Below are 21,382 nucleotides of genomic sequence, written 5' to 3'. Positions count from 1 at the left end.
GCTCTCAAGGATTTCATTTTGAGAAAGGGACCACTCAAGTGATGTGGCAAGTCAATTTGACAATCATGAAAGGTAGCACTAACAAGTGCAGACTCCTGATAAAGACAGGCTGCAGTGAGAGACTCCAGCGATGTGAGGGAAAGAGGGGAACTAGCTCTAAAGAAAAGCAGCCGACCATGAAATGCCCAACCTTTTCCACTTGAGAGATGGTTAGAGGATGTATGAAGCAGGAAAGAAAAACAGCAACAAAACCAGCACTATAGGGAGTTGCATTCTCTGGCACCATCATTTCATCATGTGTAACAAAAGTACACAATCCAACACTTCCCTGTTTGCTTTTAGGGATTTAATACGACAGTCTCTGTGGAATAATTAAGCTTTTTTAAGTTTTATCTCGTTTGAATTTGTCTGTTTTTGCATAACGAGCTCTATTACAGTTATCTAGAGACTTAAACAAGTCCTGTTTCCGCTACCGCCTCCGACAAGCTAAGAGAATTCCTTTCCCTCCTTATTACATTTCAGAAGGAGTGCCTGATCCAGGGAGCAGCCTGTAGGAAAAATTAGCCAGAAGTTTATTGGCTGAGATACAAAAGGAGCAGATTAAAAAGGGGGCGAGATGATTGAACTCTCCTTTATTCCACAGTGTGTCCTTTGTGCCTGGCTGCACACTCACTTTGATGCTATCTCTGTCATTCGAGCTGCTCGCTGCGCCTTTGGGTTCCTTGCACAAAAGATTATGATGCACTACCAGCGGCCTTGAATGGGCTTTCCATCTATTTTTCCTGAAAGAGTGGGACCTTCCTTTTTCATTCACTTAATCTGTAAAAAAAAATGTGTGTCATTCATTTTCAAAGTACGTCATTGCTGTGAAAGCTTGGGTAATTAATTTAATATGGTGAAAGAAAAACTGACCAAGTGGATCCTGGCTAATAAAAATGGCCTAGCTCTGCTGAAATGGTGGGAAAAATACTTTCAGTCCATAAAAACAGGTAGTTTTCCTCTATACGCCATGTTCTTAACCCGCTTCAGAGCAACATGTTGTTCTGTGTTAATGCAACCTTCAAAGTACTTTCTGAAAATGTAAGTGCACTGTAATCAAATACAAAATAATGGGTAGAGAAGGTTGACATCTGGCTAGTGAAGGAGCAGAGTGCTAATGGGAGGAATAGTTATACCTTGAGGAGGAGAGAGGAGGAAGAAAAGAAAAGAAGGAAGGGGTTGAGGAACATCTCACAAGGCTGCCATTACCGAGTAATTTGCACGCTATGGAAGAAAAAAAAAGGAGAGAAACCTTTGTGTGGGTGGCTGTAAAGTTGAGGTCTGACCAGAACCTCCATTAGCACCGAAATAAGCTGCAAATGGAGCAAAGAGAGATGTATGAAGAGGAGAGCTCAGTAAATGGTGCTAAAAGAAGATGCTGCATTGAGCAACAAGGCCCACTTTACAGCACTTATGACAAGACGAAACATGTCCATCATCTACTAGTGGACAACATCACAAACATACGTACTTGTAATACGGGTTTGGAGTTTGGAGCAAGTTATTCTCATTAGAGGCACTTCGGCAGAAAAGGAGGAAAGTTTGAATGTCAGTTAGCAGAGTTTAACAGCTTTGAAGGAGGTCTGCTGGTCAGCTGTTTTTTTTTAAGCAAGAGCCATTTAATCTGACACGCCAGATGGATTTGCTTCACACATCCATCTGGAAAACCTCCCATAGACTCTGTCAGGGAAAGGGCAGAGCCTTTGAAAAAAAAACTTGGATGAACGTTCTGTCTGTCACATCTTTACGGGCCAATCAGAGCAACAAAACACTAGCAATTAGACTCTTGCCTAGTCGGGAGAAGGGCAAAAACATTGTTTCTGAAAGAAAGAAAAGAACTCATTGATTTTTTTTGTTCTTCTTTTAACTTCTGATAAAACTGACACTATAGCAGCATCCACACTAATCTCTTCCACCATAACTGCCTCTTGTCGTTGCTTGCTTACGTGACAACTCCGTTACACCCAGAAGTACTGCCTCTTACTCCTGATTGGTCCTGTCACTTTCTTACAGGGCCCAGTCTGTTCAGGTGAGAGCTTTGCAAGACGGATTTGCTAGTGAGAAACACAGAAACGGACGAACCCATCTGCTTTGCAAGGTTAGGAACCATTAGCTTACAAGAGAAACAAAAACAAAGCTGGTCAACTCAGCAAGTGCAAGCACCCCATGTACAGAGGCCCAGGGCCTTTCACAAGCACCAGCTGTCAGCTAAACAGCCAACTACTCACTTAATTACAGCCAGCTACTTCTTTCATGTTGTATACTTGGAGAAGTATCTATGACTAACAAGATGCAACTCGCTTCTCTGAACCATTCTAAATCAATTTCAACAGCATATCAACTCAAAAAGGGTTTCTTTTTAGTTAAAACTACTCATCTTAGTGTTGTTTCAGATTATTGTTATAGATTAGTTGTTTTTCATCTGACAAAGCCTGAAAACCCAAAATACTGTTCAGATTGCTGAGGTAGGGGCGCTAGTTTAGCTCAGTGGTAGGGCAGGAGCCCATATACAGAGGCTATAATCCTGGACACACTGGTTGTGGGATTGATTCTTGGTCTTGGCGGTATTTGGTGCATGCCCCCAATATTTCCTCAGCTTTTCTAGCTTAATAAAAGCACAAGCCTAAAAAATAATAGTTTAAAAAAAAAGAAAAAGATATTCTGAGGCAGTAGAAGCTGAACCTTGCATTGCAAAATAGTACCAAATACAGAGGCTTTCTGGGTCCATTTCTCTATATAGTGTACAATTGAGCCAGCATTGCTGGGGGCTAATGCCACTATTATCATCAAGTATCTTATTTAACCCAATTTCAAAAACTAAATATTTCTTTAACCTTTCAAACCCTAAGCTATTTTAACAATTTTGTCTCGCCTGGACTTGTAAAACATCAATCATGTGGTGCACCGTCAAGCTCTGAACATCTTTATTTTTCAGGTTAACCTGGGCCTTATGAATATGTGTGCTACAGTAATTTCACTTGAATCTAAAAAGGTTTAGGACTATAAAGACAAGAGGAAAAAACTAAATGAAAAATTAAACTTAAAGTTTTTCATGTGTGACACACAGTGAACAATAATGACAAACACTTTTTTTACACAAACTTATTGTCTAATCTCTTGAGGACCAAAAAAAAAAACATTCTGTGGCAAAAGTTCTTTAAAATATTCACATATTTACAAAAATTTCCTTGAGTTTTTCTATATTCCCTGTATTAATGCCATTATTCAAAGCAGTTCCTGTCTGCAGTGACACAGAGGGCTACATCACAGGCTCTCTGTCCGTCTTTTGCTCCTATTCAGGTCGTCACAGCCTGGATTTGCACAGTCAAAGATGCACAGTTTATCAAAGCATGATACAGCGATGGAACAGCCTGCCATTGGTTGTCAGCCCGTCACAAAGCATTGTGGGACAACATGGCTGTCAGCATGCAAGGCTAGTGGCAAATACATCTAAAATGGATTTAAAATTTGATTAAAAAAAGACATTCAATATCGGATATACTGGTGTGGATTTAATTTTTAAATACCCCAGTAGGTCACCCAAGTTCCAGGCTGGCTAGAAGAGCTTCTGTAAGAGCTATGGAGGCATGGATACTGTCACTGGAACGGCTAAATGCCTAGCTTCAATGGGGAAAAAATAAGAGGCTACAATTTATTGTTCAAAAGTTATTTAATTTTTAATAACCTGTACCTTTTCTTGTCGTTGAGGACACTGGTCTCAGATGGTTAACCTGACTTGACTTGGAGTGATTATAAATGAAGCACTGAATTTACATCCACATTTATAAACAGAGACTGCTACACAAGGTGCCTTACTGACCATCAGTGCTAATCCATTCACACAAGGCTGACTTAGAAGTGGAAGCACTTGGATTTAGTGACTTCCCCAAGTAAATTACAGGAGCTTGGGATCAAACCCTCAACCTTCTGTTTGAGAGATGACCAAATCTGTCACTGCTCCCTGTCCGCTTTGATTGTAGAAAGAAAGAATGATTTATGTATTTATTGCTTCTGACTATATTTATTCCTGATTTATTAGTTGAAACCCTTACTTCCTTACTTTTGATATTACTGGAAAATATTGTCCTTTTTCCTTGTTATGTTTGTCATGACCCAACATGCTTTTATGAGAACTGTTTTAGTCTGTGTATCAGAAATATTTTCTGAGATTTTTGCTGTGACTTCCTTGACAGTGATGTTATACACCTATGGGGTTTTTCATATAAAACGAATTGCAACTGGATGATTAACTGGCTGATTTTTCCAACATTTCCTGGTACGCCGCCATGATCAGTTGTGCTGGATATTGTTTCTGCACAGGAAAACTATTGTGTGCAATCAACAAATTGTGCAAATTAGGTCTCTGTGTAGTAAGCAGCATAGAGCACCCATAGAATACATTAATTCAAAATCCCTGCCATGCAGTCCCTTAACAAAATCCATAGGCTTCTGGGTCAATCCTCCTAAAATGAATTCATTTCATGGCTTAAGTCAAGCAGTGATTAAGTATTAGAGAATTCCAGTGAATACAAGCATGGTGTACAGTAAGAGAAGGAGCTCCTCTAAACCTCCTGAGGTAATGAATGAAGAATAAGATGGTGATTCAGGCTCTGCGCTTGGAGGATTAGGAACATGAGGACAGCGGAGGGGAGGAGAGACAGTGATTCTGACAGATACTCCTGTCTGGGAGAGGAGCTCTTCTCCCCGATGTTCCTCCTGCTGATCGATCTGAGTGACGGGGGAGAGGACAGAGTGGAGGAGTGAGAGTGGAGCTCTGTCTGAGCCGAGCGAGGTCTTATTACCTTGGCTGTCTCACCTGTAGAAGCATGGTTTTATTTTGAAGAGAGGAGCAGTAGGTGGCTTTAAAAAAAGCTGGCATAAACAGCTCTGCATTTCATTTACTTCAGGTAAATGTCATGCTAAACATACGTCACAGCATCAAGGCAATTCCCTAGACTGATCGATTGATACTCAGTAATATAACAGCATGAAAGCAGATCCAAAGCGAGGAAAGCAAAATATGTGTACTCGCTGAATTATGTCACAGAGTGTAAACGGTTTTTCATATGGAATGAAAACTCAGGGGAGGATTTAACCTGATGAATTGAAGCCTGCATGCAAGTATTTCTGCTTAATGGGATCCCTAACCTTCAGTGGAATGCAAATATCCTGGTGCAAATGCGGTAAATATCTGAGGCATGTTCAGGGACTCTTACTGGAAATGGTGTCTTGTGTGTCATGAAAAATTGATGTATTTATCTTCACCTGCTCATGAATCTCTGTATTGTGTAAAAAAAAAAAAAAGCCACAAAAATGCCTTCAGTTGTATTTAGAAATGTGAGATAAGGTTTAATGCATGGACGTTGTATAGGTTTTGTATGCCATAGAGATTTAGACGAACAATTTTGAGATATCTAAACACCAAAGTCAAAGAAATAACAGTGCTTACTGATGTGTACAGATGGCCCTCCCCGTTCATGGCGATGTATAACCCTGTCTTCACGGACTGAATGGCGACAACTCTGAGGCCCACAGGAATAAGGTTGAACAAAGCTGGAAAACACACAGAAGGGAAAGCAAACGAATGCATTCATCAAAATATTACTAAACATAATTACCATTGAGAGATCTAACGATGAAGGGAACATTACATACATTAGAAAAAAAGAAGCAAAAGCAATAATCTCTCATGTAATTCATCATCCAAATGCAAGCTGTCCATTATTGCTGCTTCACTTAGCACGGCTAATGCAACAGCTAGCTGTTGGTAATCTCTGAAGATGAACCACAATATGGTTGGTAAACGTGACTAGCCTAGCATAGCTGCAGCTACCTGAAGACTGGATGTAATTGAAGCCACCAGTGATGCGTGGCGGATTTATTAGCCCCTTTTGTTGTTGTAGCAGACTCCTTGGGCCTGTAAGGTAATGGCTATTGGTTGTACTGGTGGGAAACAAGAGGGCTGGCCTGGCTGTGACATTAAGTGTGTATATTGGAGACTTAAAGGCACCAAATGGCCTCAGCTGGCCCTGTAAGTAATTGGTATTGGCGGTTTTGGAGCCTGGGGGAAGGTTGAGAGAACTAATGTGTCATCATTGTTATTTTCGGTGGCTTTTGGCCAATTTAAAAACCATAAAACTCCTGTTTAGCACCCAGCACCAACACTTGACATAATTTCAGAGATTAAAAGATACAACATTTATGTGCTCTATATGATTGCCAACTGTTTCAATAAGCCCCCCCCCAGCCCATGTGCCACAGCTCCTCATGCTGACAGGAGTAAGTGTCAGGATAGAGTTAGCAGTGAGCGACTGGAATCAAATTAACCACCTAGCCTGGAGCGCTGGAGGAGCCGTGCCAGAACAAGCTAATAATACCCTTTTCTTCCTGTTAAGCCTACTGTTTCTTGGTCCACTTTCAGTCTGAGAGGAAGATAAAGCTGTAAGAGGACTTTTGTGCTCTAAAGGCTGAAAATAAGGGGAGGTATTGGCCTGGAGGTTAAAGAAACCAGACAGGAAGATTGCTAAATCCTTTCCCTAGGAGTAAGGTCTAGACTGGGAAGTTAGCTTGTCACTTAAAATAAAAATTTCTTCATTAGAACTTCACTGGTTCTATAGACTTTATACAAGAAGTAGATATAGCCAGCGGGACATCAACCTCTGTTGGTTAATGAACTTTAAACATAACTGACCATTATTGGAGGAGATAGTGGCTACCAACTGTTACATCAGTATCCTGGTAAAGGCAGTGGTTGTACATAACAGACAGCCAAGTCCTAATCATATTCTGCTTTATTATCTTTTTAACTACTCTAAATCAAACTATGGTTTTAACATAAACTTAATGCTGTAGTGAAAAGGTTTGAAACTCGTAATCAAGAACATGCATAAAATTAGCATACACAAGAGGAAAAAGGGCCTTTGTTAGCGGCAGATCACAAGGGTGCTATAACAGAGGTGCTGACTTACACGGGGGGCAGTGGGAAGTCTGTATGCACACATGCATACAGTGTATGCAGTCAATGGTACAGAAAAAAAAATCATTTTCATTCTCATTAATCTACACTCAGTACTCTATAATGAAAAAGTGAAAACAGAATTTGAACACTTAAGTAAATTAACAAACAATATATATGGGCTTATGGCAGAGCAGCTAGATGGAAACCTCTTCTTAGTGTAAAACACATGAAAGCCCTCTTAGATTTTGCAAAAACTTCAAATGAAGGCCAAGCAGGCTTTCATGTGTTCTGCACTGAGGAGAGGCTTCTGCCCAGCCACTCTGCTATAAAGCCCAGATTGGTGGAGGTCTACAGTGATGGTTGTCCTTCTGGAACTTTGTCCAATCTCTAAACAGGATCTCTGGAGCTCAGTCAGAGTGACCATTTGGTTCTTGGCCATCTCTCTTACCAAAGCCCTTCTAAAGTCCTTAATGTAAAAATCCCCCTGGGTTTGTTGATCTGAGCTCTGTGTTCACAATAACAAGATGGTGCTTTCTTCAGCTTGTTAAACTTTTACTCAGAGGCTAAAACATGATTTTTCAGCCTTTTTTTTTGCTTTAACAATTCCCCTTCCCTTACTCATTAGCCCTTTTACTAGGGATGCACTGATCCACTTTTTTCAGTTCTGATCCGATTCCGATAAATATGTGCTGATACCGATACTGATTCCGATATATATATAGTTTTTTACAACTATTATAGTTGTTGGTATAATGTGTGACGTTACATGAAGCTGAAGTAAACCCCCCAGCTCCTCTTATTAAAAAGCAAAAAAAAAAAAAAAAAAAATACAAAAATGAATTGAATTTAAATGTATTCCAAACAAATTTATTTGAACTACTACTAAACATGGATTTACTAGTTGGTTAAACTAATTACCTATCATTTTTAATGAACACATGCTTGAAATCCCTGTCTATATGATGCTCTTTTAAACTGTAACGGACCTCCCGCCACTAGAGACCGCTGTAGTTTCAGTTAATGGCCGCAGCCTTCCTCTCTGACCCTTCACCCGATGTCAACAATCAGTAGCTTGTTGGTGGCTAACAGCTAACGGCAGTTAGCGACAGTTTTCCAAAAGGAGTAAATGGAAATTAAGTGGTATGTGGGCTGTCGAGGGTCAAGCTCATGTATGACTACTCATCCGAAGTGAAAAGAGGCCAAATATCAAAGCACGATATTAATCTGCAAAGAGGAACGAAGGCGCTAGCGACACCGTTATCAGGCTAACGTCACATCCACTCTTCTTGTGCTCTCTCATCTTTAGACTAGTTTTGACTATTCTAAATATAGATTGACGTTTAATCTACGAGGTAATTATACTGCTACGAACATCCTAACTATTACTAGCTCAGTTACACACAGACTGTCTCGTGTTAGACTGCGGTGCGTTCATGGTCTACCACAAACTGTAGGATGGATTTGGATCGGTCACTTGGATCGGCCCGTCAGTCAGATATCTGATCTATTAATTACGTCCATATCGGACCCAATACCGAATTGGATCGGATTGGTCCCATCCCTACCTGTTACCATGTGATGTTAGATAGATGGCCCACCCCTTTTAGGGCACCATCTGTAGTAATAAAGACTTTTCAAACCAAAGGGAGACATCTTTTGGTGTACAACATTTTAAAGAAATAAGAACTAAATCAGCTCCTCAAAGCATATGTGAATGGAGAGTTCTACAAATGGTCAGTCTGTGTCAAAATTCTGGAGAAGGGTTGGGGAAGGAGGGGAAAGAGGTGCACCAAGGGATAACCTTGTTTTGATATGAGAGATGTGTGTTAAAGAGTGAAATCTATTGGACATCTACTTTGAAAATTATACAGTAAAATCACAAAACAGAGTGAAAACATTTAAATCTCCTCAAGTCTTAAAGTTTTCTAAAACAAGACATTGAAAGTGAGAAAATTACAGTTTTGACAAAAGAGAGCACTACACTGAAATGCAAAGAAAGCTAGCAGTGTATTACCCAAATAGAAAATCAGCAGCATCTCTCATGGGGCAAATAGCCAATCATAGTTCAGGTTTTGGGGAAGGACCTGGGTGGCCAGACTTCATGATGGGCCCAGCCCATCCCTGATCAGCCCCTGGTTCTGTCCCTGCGTTGGACACTTTACACCACTTGTCAAACCAGCCATATCCACTTCTTACATATCGTCCATGATAATATCTAGTGGCTCAATTGCTAGATTCTCTGTTAAAAGCGGATTTAAATTTCACCGAGTCATCTGGTAGCAATTCTTCAAATGTTTCCAGACACCTGTCAAATATTGGATCTAAAAGGCCATCAGACAGTGTCAAGGTACTCACAGGAATTACTGCTGTCATCCTTGGTCCCATCAAGAGAGCCATCGGGGTTCATTTGCAAGTAGTATCCCTGCCTGCAATATAACCTGGTCACTATACCCTTGAGCTGGGGATCTGCAAGAGAGAGGGAAAAGAGAGGGAAACATTAGCAATCGGCCACACAAGAATAACAAGATGTATTTCAAAGAAAAAAGGTTTTTTTCTGGCTTAGAACACAATTATACATTGTGACTCCTGTTGTATGTTCACAAACAAATCCCAAAGCCAACTTTCCCGGGCACATAAGCTCTGCCCCGCTTAGAATACAGATAGGCCATCCAATTATAGGCAAGAGAATTAATCTGTGGTTGCCTGACTCCAATAATGAACCCAACAGCACCCTCTCCGGGTCCTCAGTGTGCAGGATGTGAGAGTGTCTGGGCTCTGTCCCCTTTCAGCTGACCCAACTTTGGAATTAGCCACATAAATCGACAATAAATAAGTCACTGCTGCGGCTAAATTTAGGAGAGATTAACTTGTATGGTGCAGTTTTTGTTGCTTTGTAACCAGAAGTTTTCAGTATTAAAAGGACAGAAATGGAATGCTTTAAGGGCATATATGTCTTCAGGGGAAAAAATGCTCTTGTCGAGGCCATGTGACGATATTTCTCTATCTATAGTTATGTGATAACCCATGTGCCTGGATGACCGCTGGGGTCACACACCATCAACATTATTCTTATTGTAGAGACAGCCATCATACCCAATTTCATCCTCAGAAAGCCCCGGGGAGGTGAACAATCAACTTCACCTGGGGTTAAACAGAGATCCTCCTTCTGTATGTGTAAGTCGCTGTGGTTGTGTTTGTGCGTAGGAGTTAGAGAGAGAAAAAGAGAGAGCGAGCACAGCCACAGAGGAGGACTCGAGAGGTCTTGCTGAGGGCACTGAGGAGCTTTTTTTCCCTGCCGGTGTACAGCTCAGGGCAGCCTCTCCTGAAATGGCTCTGTTCTGTCGGGGGACGGCATTCAGTGGCTCTGAGACCTTTTACCTGCTGACTGAAAAGAAGAGAAAATGCCTCTCTGCTGGTGTATCCGAGCAATATATCTGAGCTACAATAGTATTCTGCACAGATGCTTTGTTGCCTCTCAGGAACAATGAAAAGGTGGCTGAAGAGGAATCTGTCTGTCAGAATACCTCAGCTACAAGCTGAGCATGCTGACAGGATGGTGACAGTTTTTATCTGGTTAACAAGTATTTAGAGACAAATCTGCTTCAGAGAGAGACAGATGTCCCTGTGAAGATACCCTCATTTCTCTGTTGGTTGTATTAAGAAGCTGTTACCTCAGTGCACTTTTTAAAATATGTGTTTAATAGAGTTAGAAACCAATTGATTCCTTAATTTCTGAACTGGACATGACTGGCATTCTTTGCTTTACCTGCGTCTTTTCTCAATTTCATATGAATTCTAAATCTATCTTAGAAAGTACTTGTAGTTGCTTTGTTTGCTACTATTCACAGGAGTCTACACAGAAGCCATTTTGGAGAGGGGTTGCCCCAGTTTAAAATGAATGTAATGGTGTGTTTTCACCAATCAATCCAGTTTGCTTTGGTATAGTTTGACAGGGTTAGGTAAAATAAAGTTGCACTGCTTTTCTAGAGCCAATATCTCAGTAACGACAGCTGGCTTTTTCGGCTCCAAAACAGCTGTTCAGTTAGTACCAGTTTGCCTTTTAATGTCTATCAAACAACAGCTAAAATGGATAAACAGGCAACTGACTATCAAAGGAGAGCTGGCTTATGTGGATCACATAAATCACCTTTCTGCCTCATTCTGATGCTCAGTTTACACTTCAGCATGTCGGCTTGTCCTTGTCAGCATGCCTAAATGCATTGGTTGCTGCCATGTGATTTTCAGATAAGGTTTGTGTTAATGAGCAGTTGTAAAGGTGTACCTAATGAAGCGACCAGTGTGTTTTAATTGTTGGCCTGACTTTCTCTTTTGTGCAGCTTGCACCTGGAGTGAAAATTGCATAATTTATTCAGTAATTATGGTCTTTGGCTTCAACATTAATTTGCCCTTTAGCTGATTTTTGAGCCTCTATTTTCAATGAAAGACGGTGAACCACAAAAGAAGTAGGGATGCACAGATATATCGATTCAACACCAGTAATGCCCAGTACTGGCCTTGTTGACAAACACTGACAGTTGGCAAAAAATGCTGCATTAATGAATATCTGTGGCCAGTGTTTATCTGCTGTGCCTAATCAAATGAATGCTTACATCTAGTGCACCAGCTGCTGAATCAAACAAGAGATTTTTGGTAGGTGGAAGAAGTGACCTGTCTTCCACCAAAAAAAAGCAATGAAAAATGACAGGGATCAGTAGCACAATCAGCTAGTAGTGTTATTTTAAAGATCAGTTACTGTTGGGACACAGGTGGCCAAGTGGTTTGAGGTGCGCTCCATGTGCAAACATCTCATCGTAGTGCCCCTACTGACAAAAGGAAATGACACAAATGAACCTTTGTTTATTCCTCTTATTATGCTGACACTATCAAGCTCAGATTTGAACTGAAGTCCTCAATATCTTTCCACAAGACAGAAATGTTTCTTTTATTTCAACATCTCACCAATTTCAGAGAAAGTTGGTGCTACTCTCATATCAAACATCTCAATTACTTCAAATCTCACCTGTATGATCAGGGTCAGCCCCTCTTCACATTCAAATACTAATTTCATGGTTGTAGCACCCCCTACTGAAGCCAGTAACGCCTCTAACCTGAAATGTCGTATCATTGTTGAAATTTACATGATGCAAATTTCAGTGGCCCAATACCTGGCCTAATTATTTCTACATATTACGTTTTGCTTTGTCATACTGCCACCTACTGTTGACAGGCAGTGCTACCTCATATACAAAGGGTGATTGCTTGCAGCCTAAATATTTGAGACAGCAACAACACTTTGTAATTTCACATCTTTAATCTTGGGGAATAGTAATTGCCCTCTCAGCTTTATTTGCTGAGTGCTCTGTACTCAAGCATGGTTGTATTCACTTCTCCTGAGGCCAAGCTAGAGTACACATGAAATAAGACCAACCTTCAAGTTCAAGTATCAATACAAATCAGATGAAGCAGACTTTAGGGTCGAGTGTACTCAGGTCACTTCCTTAATGTGAAACCATCCTAAGTGATTAATCTTCTGAATGTGTTTGTACTTCATATATTAGACACTTTATCAATGTTCTTTCAAGTGATGGTTCCCAAGTCACATAGACATTTCACAGTTGTATGTAAAATCACACTTTCAATGCACCACTACTTCTACCACTATCAGCTGTCATGATTTATCCTTCTTCCTGCACTGTAATGGGCAAAACTACATTTCAATATTGGCTGAAATCCTCTATTAATTAACCTCAAACACAAACATCCCCTTATCTGATACCATGAAGTAAAACATCAAGTCTGATCATATATTTGTAATAATCTAGCACATTAATATTGTTGGGTTTCATACAGCATAATGCAGGAGATAAAAACACCCCCCAACACACAAACAGCAGCTTTATACACCATTTCACATGCATATTTAATGACTACACAATTCCCCAGGGGAAATACTGTTGTGCGGACACCCGAAGTTGGCTAACCTGCGATCAATTAATGTCTTTGATCAGCAGCATTTAAACAATGTGTGGTGGTGGGTGAGAGATTGATTCTGAAGACAGATCCGTGGGGGGCAATCTGTAATAATTAAAACTGTGTCACTGGTTGCTGGCTGTGTGACTACTCCCTCTCTGTGTTTGTGTGAGTACGGAGGTGAACTTGGCTCCTCCATCATGCTATAAATCATGTGATGCTGGCTGTGATCCCCTAGGGGAGGCAGCCAGTATATCACACAGAGAGATACACATTTTTGCCAAGCTATTTTTAAAATTTTTGGACTTCAGGGTCCAAAAAAGTGCAATACATCCTGAAACATTTGTGCAACATTGCCTAACTGAACTAAAAGTGGATACAATGATAAACAAAGAGGAAAATTATTAAATAAGTCCCAGTAATGGTTGACATATGATCCTGCTTGACTGAAAATACCCAGAATTCAATCATGTCCTCGAGTAACCGGCATGTTATTTATGACAGACAATTTCACATCAGACATTCATGTATGCTAGTGCATACATCAGAGTGACATAATGGGTTGGGCAACCCATTAATGCAACTCAACTGAAGGTCAAACGTACTCATGCACAATGAATGAAATGTTTCTAAAGAGGCAATTCATTTTATTGTCAATACTGTGGTCTCTGCACAAAGTACAACACTTCTAAAGCAGACAGTCCCTGTCATCTGAATAAAAAGTTCTACCTGTTTAAATTTTTTACAAGTTTATGCTGGCTGTATGATTTGGTGTGCATATAGCATTTTTTTAGTAAAGCAACTCTGTGAGGCACCTCAGGGTCTTGAAACAAAAACATTCCAGAAATGCCACTGTTGATGAGGTAAACACATTCAATCAAAAATTAAGAACACAGCTGTGCATCCTACCTCAACATAATTAGTTATTCACAAAAAAAATAAAATTGAAGCAACAATTGGTGAAAAAAAATCAGCAAATCTACCTTTTGTAATTGAAAAACTGTTCCACTCCCACCCTTGCATGAGATCTCCACAGGTGTCATCAGTCCCCCTAAATTACTAAATGGTAGGTAGCTGCTCAAAGCAAAGAGGAGGGGAGAGCAAGGTATAAATGCCCTTAATAAACTTAGATTTAAACTTGATCAGAGTAACACATATTAGCAAATACTAGCAAAATCATTTTTACGTTTTATTTATCTTCTCTTTCCCAGTCTTTAACTTTAAATATTTTTTTTTTTTTAGAATGAATAAATAAGTAGGTTGGAAAGTAAGTTTGGCTTTGCATTATAAATTTATAATCTCATTCTGTTCTAGAAAAAGATGCCAGAGGGCATATTTTTGTTTTTCCTTCAAGTTATCTTTGCACTCAATAGTTTATCTAGTCAATAACATTTATCAATGATCATAACTCCTGATATTTTTTTATACAGCATCCCTTTTTTTCCCATTACTCAGCTTTATTCCATTATACACCAATGATGCTGAGATATTTTGTCGACGTTTTAACTAATGAGTGATGTCATTCTGCAGTGCCACCTGATTGATCCACTGGGATCATCCAACTTATTTCATACTAGTCTCTTGTTTTAATGTGTTTTGTGTGTGAAGCCAAACTGGTGACAAAACATTAGCTAGCTTTAGCTTGCAGTCATTTAGAAAGTCTATATTATCTAGATTCTTTCTCCAATTATTCTAATAGTTTGGTAGTTAAAGAAATGTCACATTACAGGGACAAGTTAACTGCAATGGGCTGAGGTTTTCTGATACATACTCGATATTGACTCCCTGTGTCAGTGATTCAGCAAAAATGCCAAAGTCTGGTCGGGTATCTACCATGTGGGAAAACCGAGCTAAAAGTTAAAGGCTGGTGCACAGACGGTCTACTGGTTAGGTCATCTCCCATGTTTAAGTCAGGCCTGTGGCTCTTTCATCGCATGTCATTCCCCACTCTCTCACCCCCGGCTCTAGCTCTATCCACTGTCCTATCTCCCCAATAAAAGTATAAAAAGCCCCAAAACAAATCTTGAAAAAATAAAAATAAAAAATAAAAAATAAGTCACACAAATCTGATGAGACATTCAATTTTGCACGTTGTAATCCAATATAATACCTAGCCTGCAGCAAAGACATGAAACAGGCTAACAAGACAGTAGCTATCAAAAACAAGTGAAACGACAACACAATGACAGCAAACTACAATTATTTGGCTGGGTTAGTATTAACTATCAATTTTTAAATTATTTTAAGTATGTCAAGCCAACACTGTTTTTCCAACAAAATGATGGACCACTAGTGCTGTGATGTGAGGTGATATCCCCAAAACAGTCTACTGTCTTATAAAATAAGCAGATTAAAGTTTCTGTACTCAGATATTGTTTTTGACGAAAAGATCTGAGTTTCCGTCCTCTTAAAAAAACAGCTTTTATTGAAAATCTCCTTTTTGCGAGGCCTCTCCACATTCTATCTGTAGTATGAATGATATAAATGTATAAAAGTGTATAAAAGTGTAAATGAACAGAAAGAGATTTATCTTCTCCAGTTGTGACAAAGAAACATGAGAATGATAGAACAGACACCTTACGATATGAAGTGAAGGTAGAATGACACAGCGTTTTCACTTCTGACATGCTTGATATGGTGAACGCTCTCTTAAAAATTCACGTCAGCTCTGAGCGTGTCTCTATGGAATTCCCCGAGTTGAGAAGGTCCTTGATTCTGCGCTTTATTCCCTCTGTTACTCATTCCCTCTTTGTCTCTTTCCTCTTTGTTTCTGCCTCTTTGTGTGTCTGAATGTTCCCTCTTGCAGTAAATGCTGCTGTTCATCACCAACGGGGTACCCAGCCTGTGCTGCAGATGGACTCTCAGCGTCACTAGTATTAGTTTTTACAACAGAAGAGCACAGTATATGTTTCTAAATGACATTTCTTTGTTTCTAGGGAAACAAGAGTTGTGGTTTGGCAGCAGCAGGGGGGTTCCTTAAAAAAAGAAAACACAACAAGCATCAGAAGATGTGAAATCATGTTGTTTTGCAGCAGAAGTCCTCTGCATATAAATCGAACTGTCACTGAGGGGTTGTTATTGCTGTTTTTCCCCATGTTTCATTTTTAAAGTGGGCTTCCTGCAGCTCCCAGTCCTGTCTTATTTTCTGTCGTGTCATTCCTGTGTCCGTGTATGTGCAAAGACACATGTTCAGCTTGGTGCAAAGCAAACAGTGCACAGTATAAGGACAAACATCCATGGGTACAGCGGCAGTAGTAGACTCCTGTCAACCCTGCCCTGTCTGACCCACTTTAGATGTTTCTAGAATAAGAGAAGGGTTTTTCCAGCCAGTGAAGGAAAGCCCCTTTCTGCTTCTGTTGTCATGGAAAAGTAGATCCTCCCTGCATCCCCTCCTCCTCCTTTTGCAGTTTCTCTTCTATCAACATCTCTGACATCCCAACAATAACTCGTCAGATATGGACAGCTGTGAAAGGACTCATGACGCACTGCTGCATCCCGTCAACATGCTCTTGAATAAACAGCCGCAGCGCAGGAAAGCATTTATCTTAAATGGCTTTCTAGATCATGGAAGCTAATCTAGCTGCCTGATCTATGTAATATGATCTAATGATCTATGGATCTAATCTGGTGAGATAATAAGAGCCAGATCAGCCAGATTATGGGCCAGCCACAGCTGCATCTGCCTCCAGCTCACTTTACTGGGTCGGGGCTTAATAGGATTTACAACTTAAATCTAATCCCTAAATAAAATCAGAGAGATCACCGGCTCTGCATCTGCTTTCAAAATGTAAGGATGATTTAAAATCCCAGTTGGGGTGACAGGAAACACAAAGAGATGATGGTGTATTCCCTCAAGTATTCTGACGAGGACAAAAAACACAACTTTGTTGTCTGACAAGCGCAGCAGACAGCATTCTGTCTTATTTTGTGTTTTGTAAAGGTATATAGGTGCTCTGTTACACACAGAAGTCTGTCATAAAATAACATTGAATCCACTAAAGACCAAAACACAAACCTCAAACTATGTAGAAAAGGGTTTAATAGTCTGAAAATAGCTTAAATCCAAAGCTACCATAATGCCATTTTAGCTTGACAAATCAATTTTTTTAAACAAACTCGTAGAGCTTAGGACATTAGTAGGTCTGCATCATATCATAATCATTCTTACATTATTTACAGATCTCTAGCTTGATCCACCAGTGAGTGAGCTCCAGGCATCTGAAGAGGAAAAACTTGTGTTTGACAGGGAGAAACTTCAAGCAGGACTAGACCTAATTGTGACAAGTATGATTTTCTGGATTCCAGTAAAAATGTAGCTATTCCACATATTTCAAACACAATGAACAGGAAGAAAATGTTTCCTCTCAACTGGCAGAGACCCTGAGCAGAACATGACTTACATGTGAACATCATTCTGCCTTGACAGGCTGTTTCCATATGTGATGATACCAAGTTTCAATTGGGTGTGGTTTAGCTCACATATCATGTAACTGATCATGTGATACAAACAATAGCAAATTAAACATATCTGTATGGGAAATATTTGGAGCTTTTTGCCTTTACTTTGATAAGGCTAGAACTGGTGTATAATATAGATTCTCCGATTCAGACTGATTCCCATTTTTTAATAACTACATCGATTCATATAATCCAGAGGTCCATCTTTAAATAGGCTCGCTCCATTTCATGTTGTCTCCTCCCGTGACCAGTCTCGGCCTTACATCGTTCATACAGCTTGAAACTTGACCTACACTCACCCTTACAAGCCTGTGTACTCAGACTCAAGGTGTTTATCTTACACCCAATCATTTTGCTTTGGATATTAGGTGCGTGTTATCAATACGAGGAGGATATGCATATGCGAGATGTGCCCCATGGATGTCAAATATAATGTAAACACTACAATTTTGTAGGGGTGAGGGAAAAAAATCGATACAGCATAGTATCATGATATTTCACGCGGGTGATATATCGTATCTTCAGATTCAGATTCACATTCAGATTCAGACGACTTTATTAATCCCCGAAGGGCAATTCAGTTTACAGTATCTTATCTTCCACCAAGTATTGTATTTATCTTTTAATTAATTGCTAATACGAACTGAAGTCAATGATACTGGATAGATAGCATCAGTTGATGATACTGTTTTGCCCTTTGTCCAGTGAGGTCATCAGAGGTTACGATCATACAGCATTAGAAAGTTAGTGCAACCAATATGGCAGCACCAAATCAGCACCAAAGAGAGAGAGGCAGAGTTTCTCAGAAGTAAAGATGGGCAGAAATTCTCCAATCTGCAAAAACAATTTTGTCAGGAAATGGTGGAACAATAACAGAAAAATGTTCCTCCACATACAGTTGTGAAGAACTTGAATACCCTACCATCTACAATATGAAATATCATGAAATGATTCAGAGAATCTGGAGAGATCTCTGTGTGCAAGGGAAACAGCCAGAGGTTAATATTGGATGCACATGATCTTCAGGCCCTCAGGTGGCACTGCTTCAAAAACAGGCATGATTCTGTACTGGAAATCACTGCATGGGCTCAGGAAGACTTCTGGAAATCATTGTCAACACAGTTCACCATGCCATCCTGTATCATGCAAAGAAGAAGCCATATGTGAGCAGGAACCAGAAACTCTGCTGTCTTTTTTGGACCAAAGCTCATTTAAAATGGACTGAGGAAAAATGGGAAACTCTTCTGTGGTCAGATGAATCAAAATTTGAAAAAAATTTTTTGAAACCACAGATGCTGTGTCCTGTGGACAAAAGAGGAGAGGGACCATCCAGCTTTTTATCAGCATACGGCTCAAAAGCCTGCATCTCTGATAATATGAGGTTAGATTAGTGCCTATGCCATGGGCAGCTTACACATCTGGCGGGGCAGCTTACTATTAATTTAAACACTCTTTAGAAGTGGGTATACTCTGTGCAAAAACGCAGAGTAGAGACTAAAAAATGAGTGGGTATTCTCCGTAAACTAGGGGTCAACTGATTATTAGCCTGGCCAAGTATTGAGGTTGATATTCGGCATTTGGCTGAATATCGGTAGTGGCATTTTGTTTTACCAATAATCAATAAAGTTAATTGATCAATAGGTGCACCACTATGGTTCCACCGCAAAGTGTGTCTCCACCTCTGGCTTTATTTCTACTCTCCACAGTTGCAACAAATGTCCCGTATTCAACACAGTCTGACTGGCTAGATGTCACATGAGTACAAGCCAAACAAGACACTGAGTGCATGCTGATTGAGGTAGGGCTAAACTGTTTATTTTCCTTCATGCAATTTAACTTTTGCTACACTAATAATCGGCACTGGCCCTGAAAAACCAGTATCTGTTGACCCATACCATATACCCATTATACCCTTCACTAGACCACTGTAGCACTAAAAGCACAATCAATGCTGAAAAGTATGTTTCCATGCAACATATGCTCCCATCCAGACAACGTCTCTTTCTGTGCAGGACTTGCAGATTTCAGCAAGACAATGCTAAACCACATATCGCATCTATCACAACAGTATGGCTTTGCAGCAGAAGGGTCCGGGGGCCGAACTGGTCTGCCTGCAGTCCAGACCTTTCACCAACAGAAAACTTATGAGCATCATAAACAGAAAATCTGGCAAAGAAGACCCATGACTGTTGAGAAGCTAAAACCCTACATCCGACAAGAATGGGACAAGATTCCTCTCCCAGAACTCCAGCAACTGGTGTCCTCACTTGCTTGAAGTTTACAGACTGTTGTTAAAGAAGAGGGGTCAGTACACAATGTTAAACATGGCCCTGTCTCTACTTTTTGACGTGTGCTGCTCCATTCTGTGTTTATTTACATTTCGAACAGTGCCCAGACTTCTTTTGGAGTTGTAGTTGTGTATATTTGAGTCAAACCTCATTCCAACTCGCAAGAAAATTCTGGATTCCATTAGTTATGACTAAACTACTTAGTTTTGTAATTATAAATTTTTGAGCATGCCTAACTTGCAAAATAATGTACTTGGCACACGAATTGATAGGAATGAATAAGACTTAGGGAGGGCCTGTCCATTTGATCTTTTAGGGTCCAGTTATTTCCTTGTGTAGGCCTGTTAAGGGCTGTTTTAGAAGGTTATAAAATGCTCCACTGCTCCACAAATGGACCAGTTAGATGTCAGTCAACATGTGATAAGCCACGCCCACACAGTCTTGTGAAATGAGCTGTTATTTCTTGCTGGGTTTCTAATCTATGAATGTATTCTTTTATTTGATTATTACGGAGACTTGATTTCAAAATCATGTTTCTATTTGACTATCTAAAGCCACATTTCTAGAGGCTTTGAAAATAAGATAAAGTGAAGACATGGGTGATTGACTTTTGATCATTTTGATACATTTTTCACTGAGTGATCTGCCTCCAAAACACAATCCATGTCAGCACCAATCAATACCGCCCATAAGAATAGCTAATCTAGCGTCTCGCTTGCAAGATCGATCCTCAAAGCCAAAGGGAATACCGCCGTAGAGTACATTTCAGACACCTCCTCTCCATCGTCCTGACAGATCTCTGTGGGAATCTGAATGTGGCTTCAATTTATAATCACAGCCACGGCGGTTAGAAAGCTGCTCTGCTCTCTGCGGGCTCAGCTGTCAGGGGGAAACCCGATGTCTCTGTCTCACCTGGGAAATGAAGACGGCTGCCTGTTGTTATCACTAGAATATTATCAGTGGTGCATTTATTCACTCAACAAAAACACAAATAGAGAAAAAAGGATCCTTCTGGGGGACTGATATTAAATTAAGCACACCAAACAAGCCATTAGTCTTCCTAAGCTGTGTGCTCTTGTGATAATGTAGAGAAAGAAGAAAGAAAAGTGTGCGAGAGTAGTGTGCAGAGATTCTCCTAACTCTCAAGTGAGGCTGAAATTAATGAAGTATATTCCCATTAGGCCTCTCATCACAAATAACACAAGAGGAAACAGACTGTTTCTGATTAGAGCCGCAAAAAATGAGGACAAACTGTGCAGCTTTCCCCTTTCGTTTTAGTGGGAGTGCCTCTCATCTTGCAGGCTGTGGGGTCGTGCTTTCCGAAGCCTCACGACACAGTTCACAGAGTGCCGATGTTGGCACTATCATCTTCACTCCGAGGGCCGAGAGTGCTCTAGAAAATGGCCGTTGGAGGTGTGACAGTGAGAGGTCATTTCAGGGTTGCCAGACGTTCATACACCAGATGTTTACAGGCTAAAAATCTGCAGCACAATCTATAGAATTGAAGGGTTTAAATCCATCATCTGTGCATTTCTATATTTTGGAAGCAGCTGGACACGACTGATGTTCAAACGAAATACACCACAAACCAATCCAGAGGTGACAGAGGAGGACAAATGCATGCTTTTATATATCCTAAAATATGCACACAGATGCAGCAACAGCAGTT

At 40.2% G+C, this 21,382-nt stretch overlaps 1 protein-coding gene across 2 annotated transcripts in view; it reads right to left on the bottom strand.

Moving 5' to 3' along the window:
• fgf14 (fibroblast growth factor 14) overlaps nucleotides 1-21,382 on the bottom strand; it is a 202,018-nt gene that overhangs the window by 55,739 nt on the left and 124,897 nt on the right. For both annotated transcript variants that reach the window (XM_041807277.1, XM_041807278.1), the window contains exons 2-3: nucleotides 9,353-9,463; nucleotides 5,489-5,592 (exon numbers count right to left, since the gene is read on the bottom strand). In XM_041807277.1, coding sequence (XP_041663211.1) covers nucleotides 5,489-5,592; nucleotides 9,353-9,463 — 215 coding nt within the window. The remainder of the gene's footprint in view (nucleotides 1-5,488; nucleotides 5,593-9,352; nucleotides 9,464-21,382) is intronic.

The sequence above is a fragment of the Cheilinus undulatus genome, linkage group 15 (genome assembly GCF_018320785.1).
Source record: "Cheilinus undulatus linkage group 15, ASM1832078v1, whole genome shotgun sequence".
NCBI lineage: Eukaryota > Metazoa > Chordata > Actinopteri > Labriformes > Labridae > Cheilinus > Cheilinus undulatus.
The sequence above is the reverse complement of the archived record's forward strand: the minus strand, read 5'-3'. Positions and strand labels throughout refer to the sequence as shown.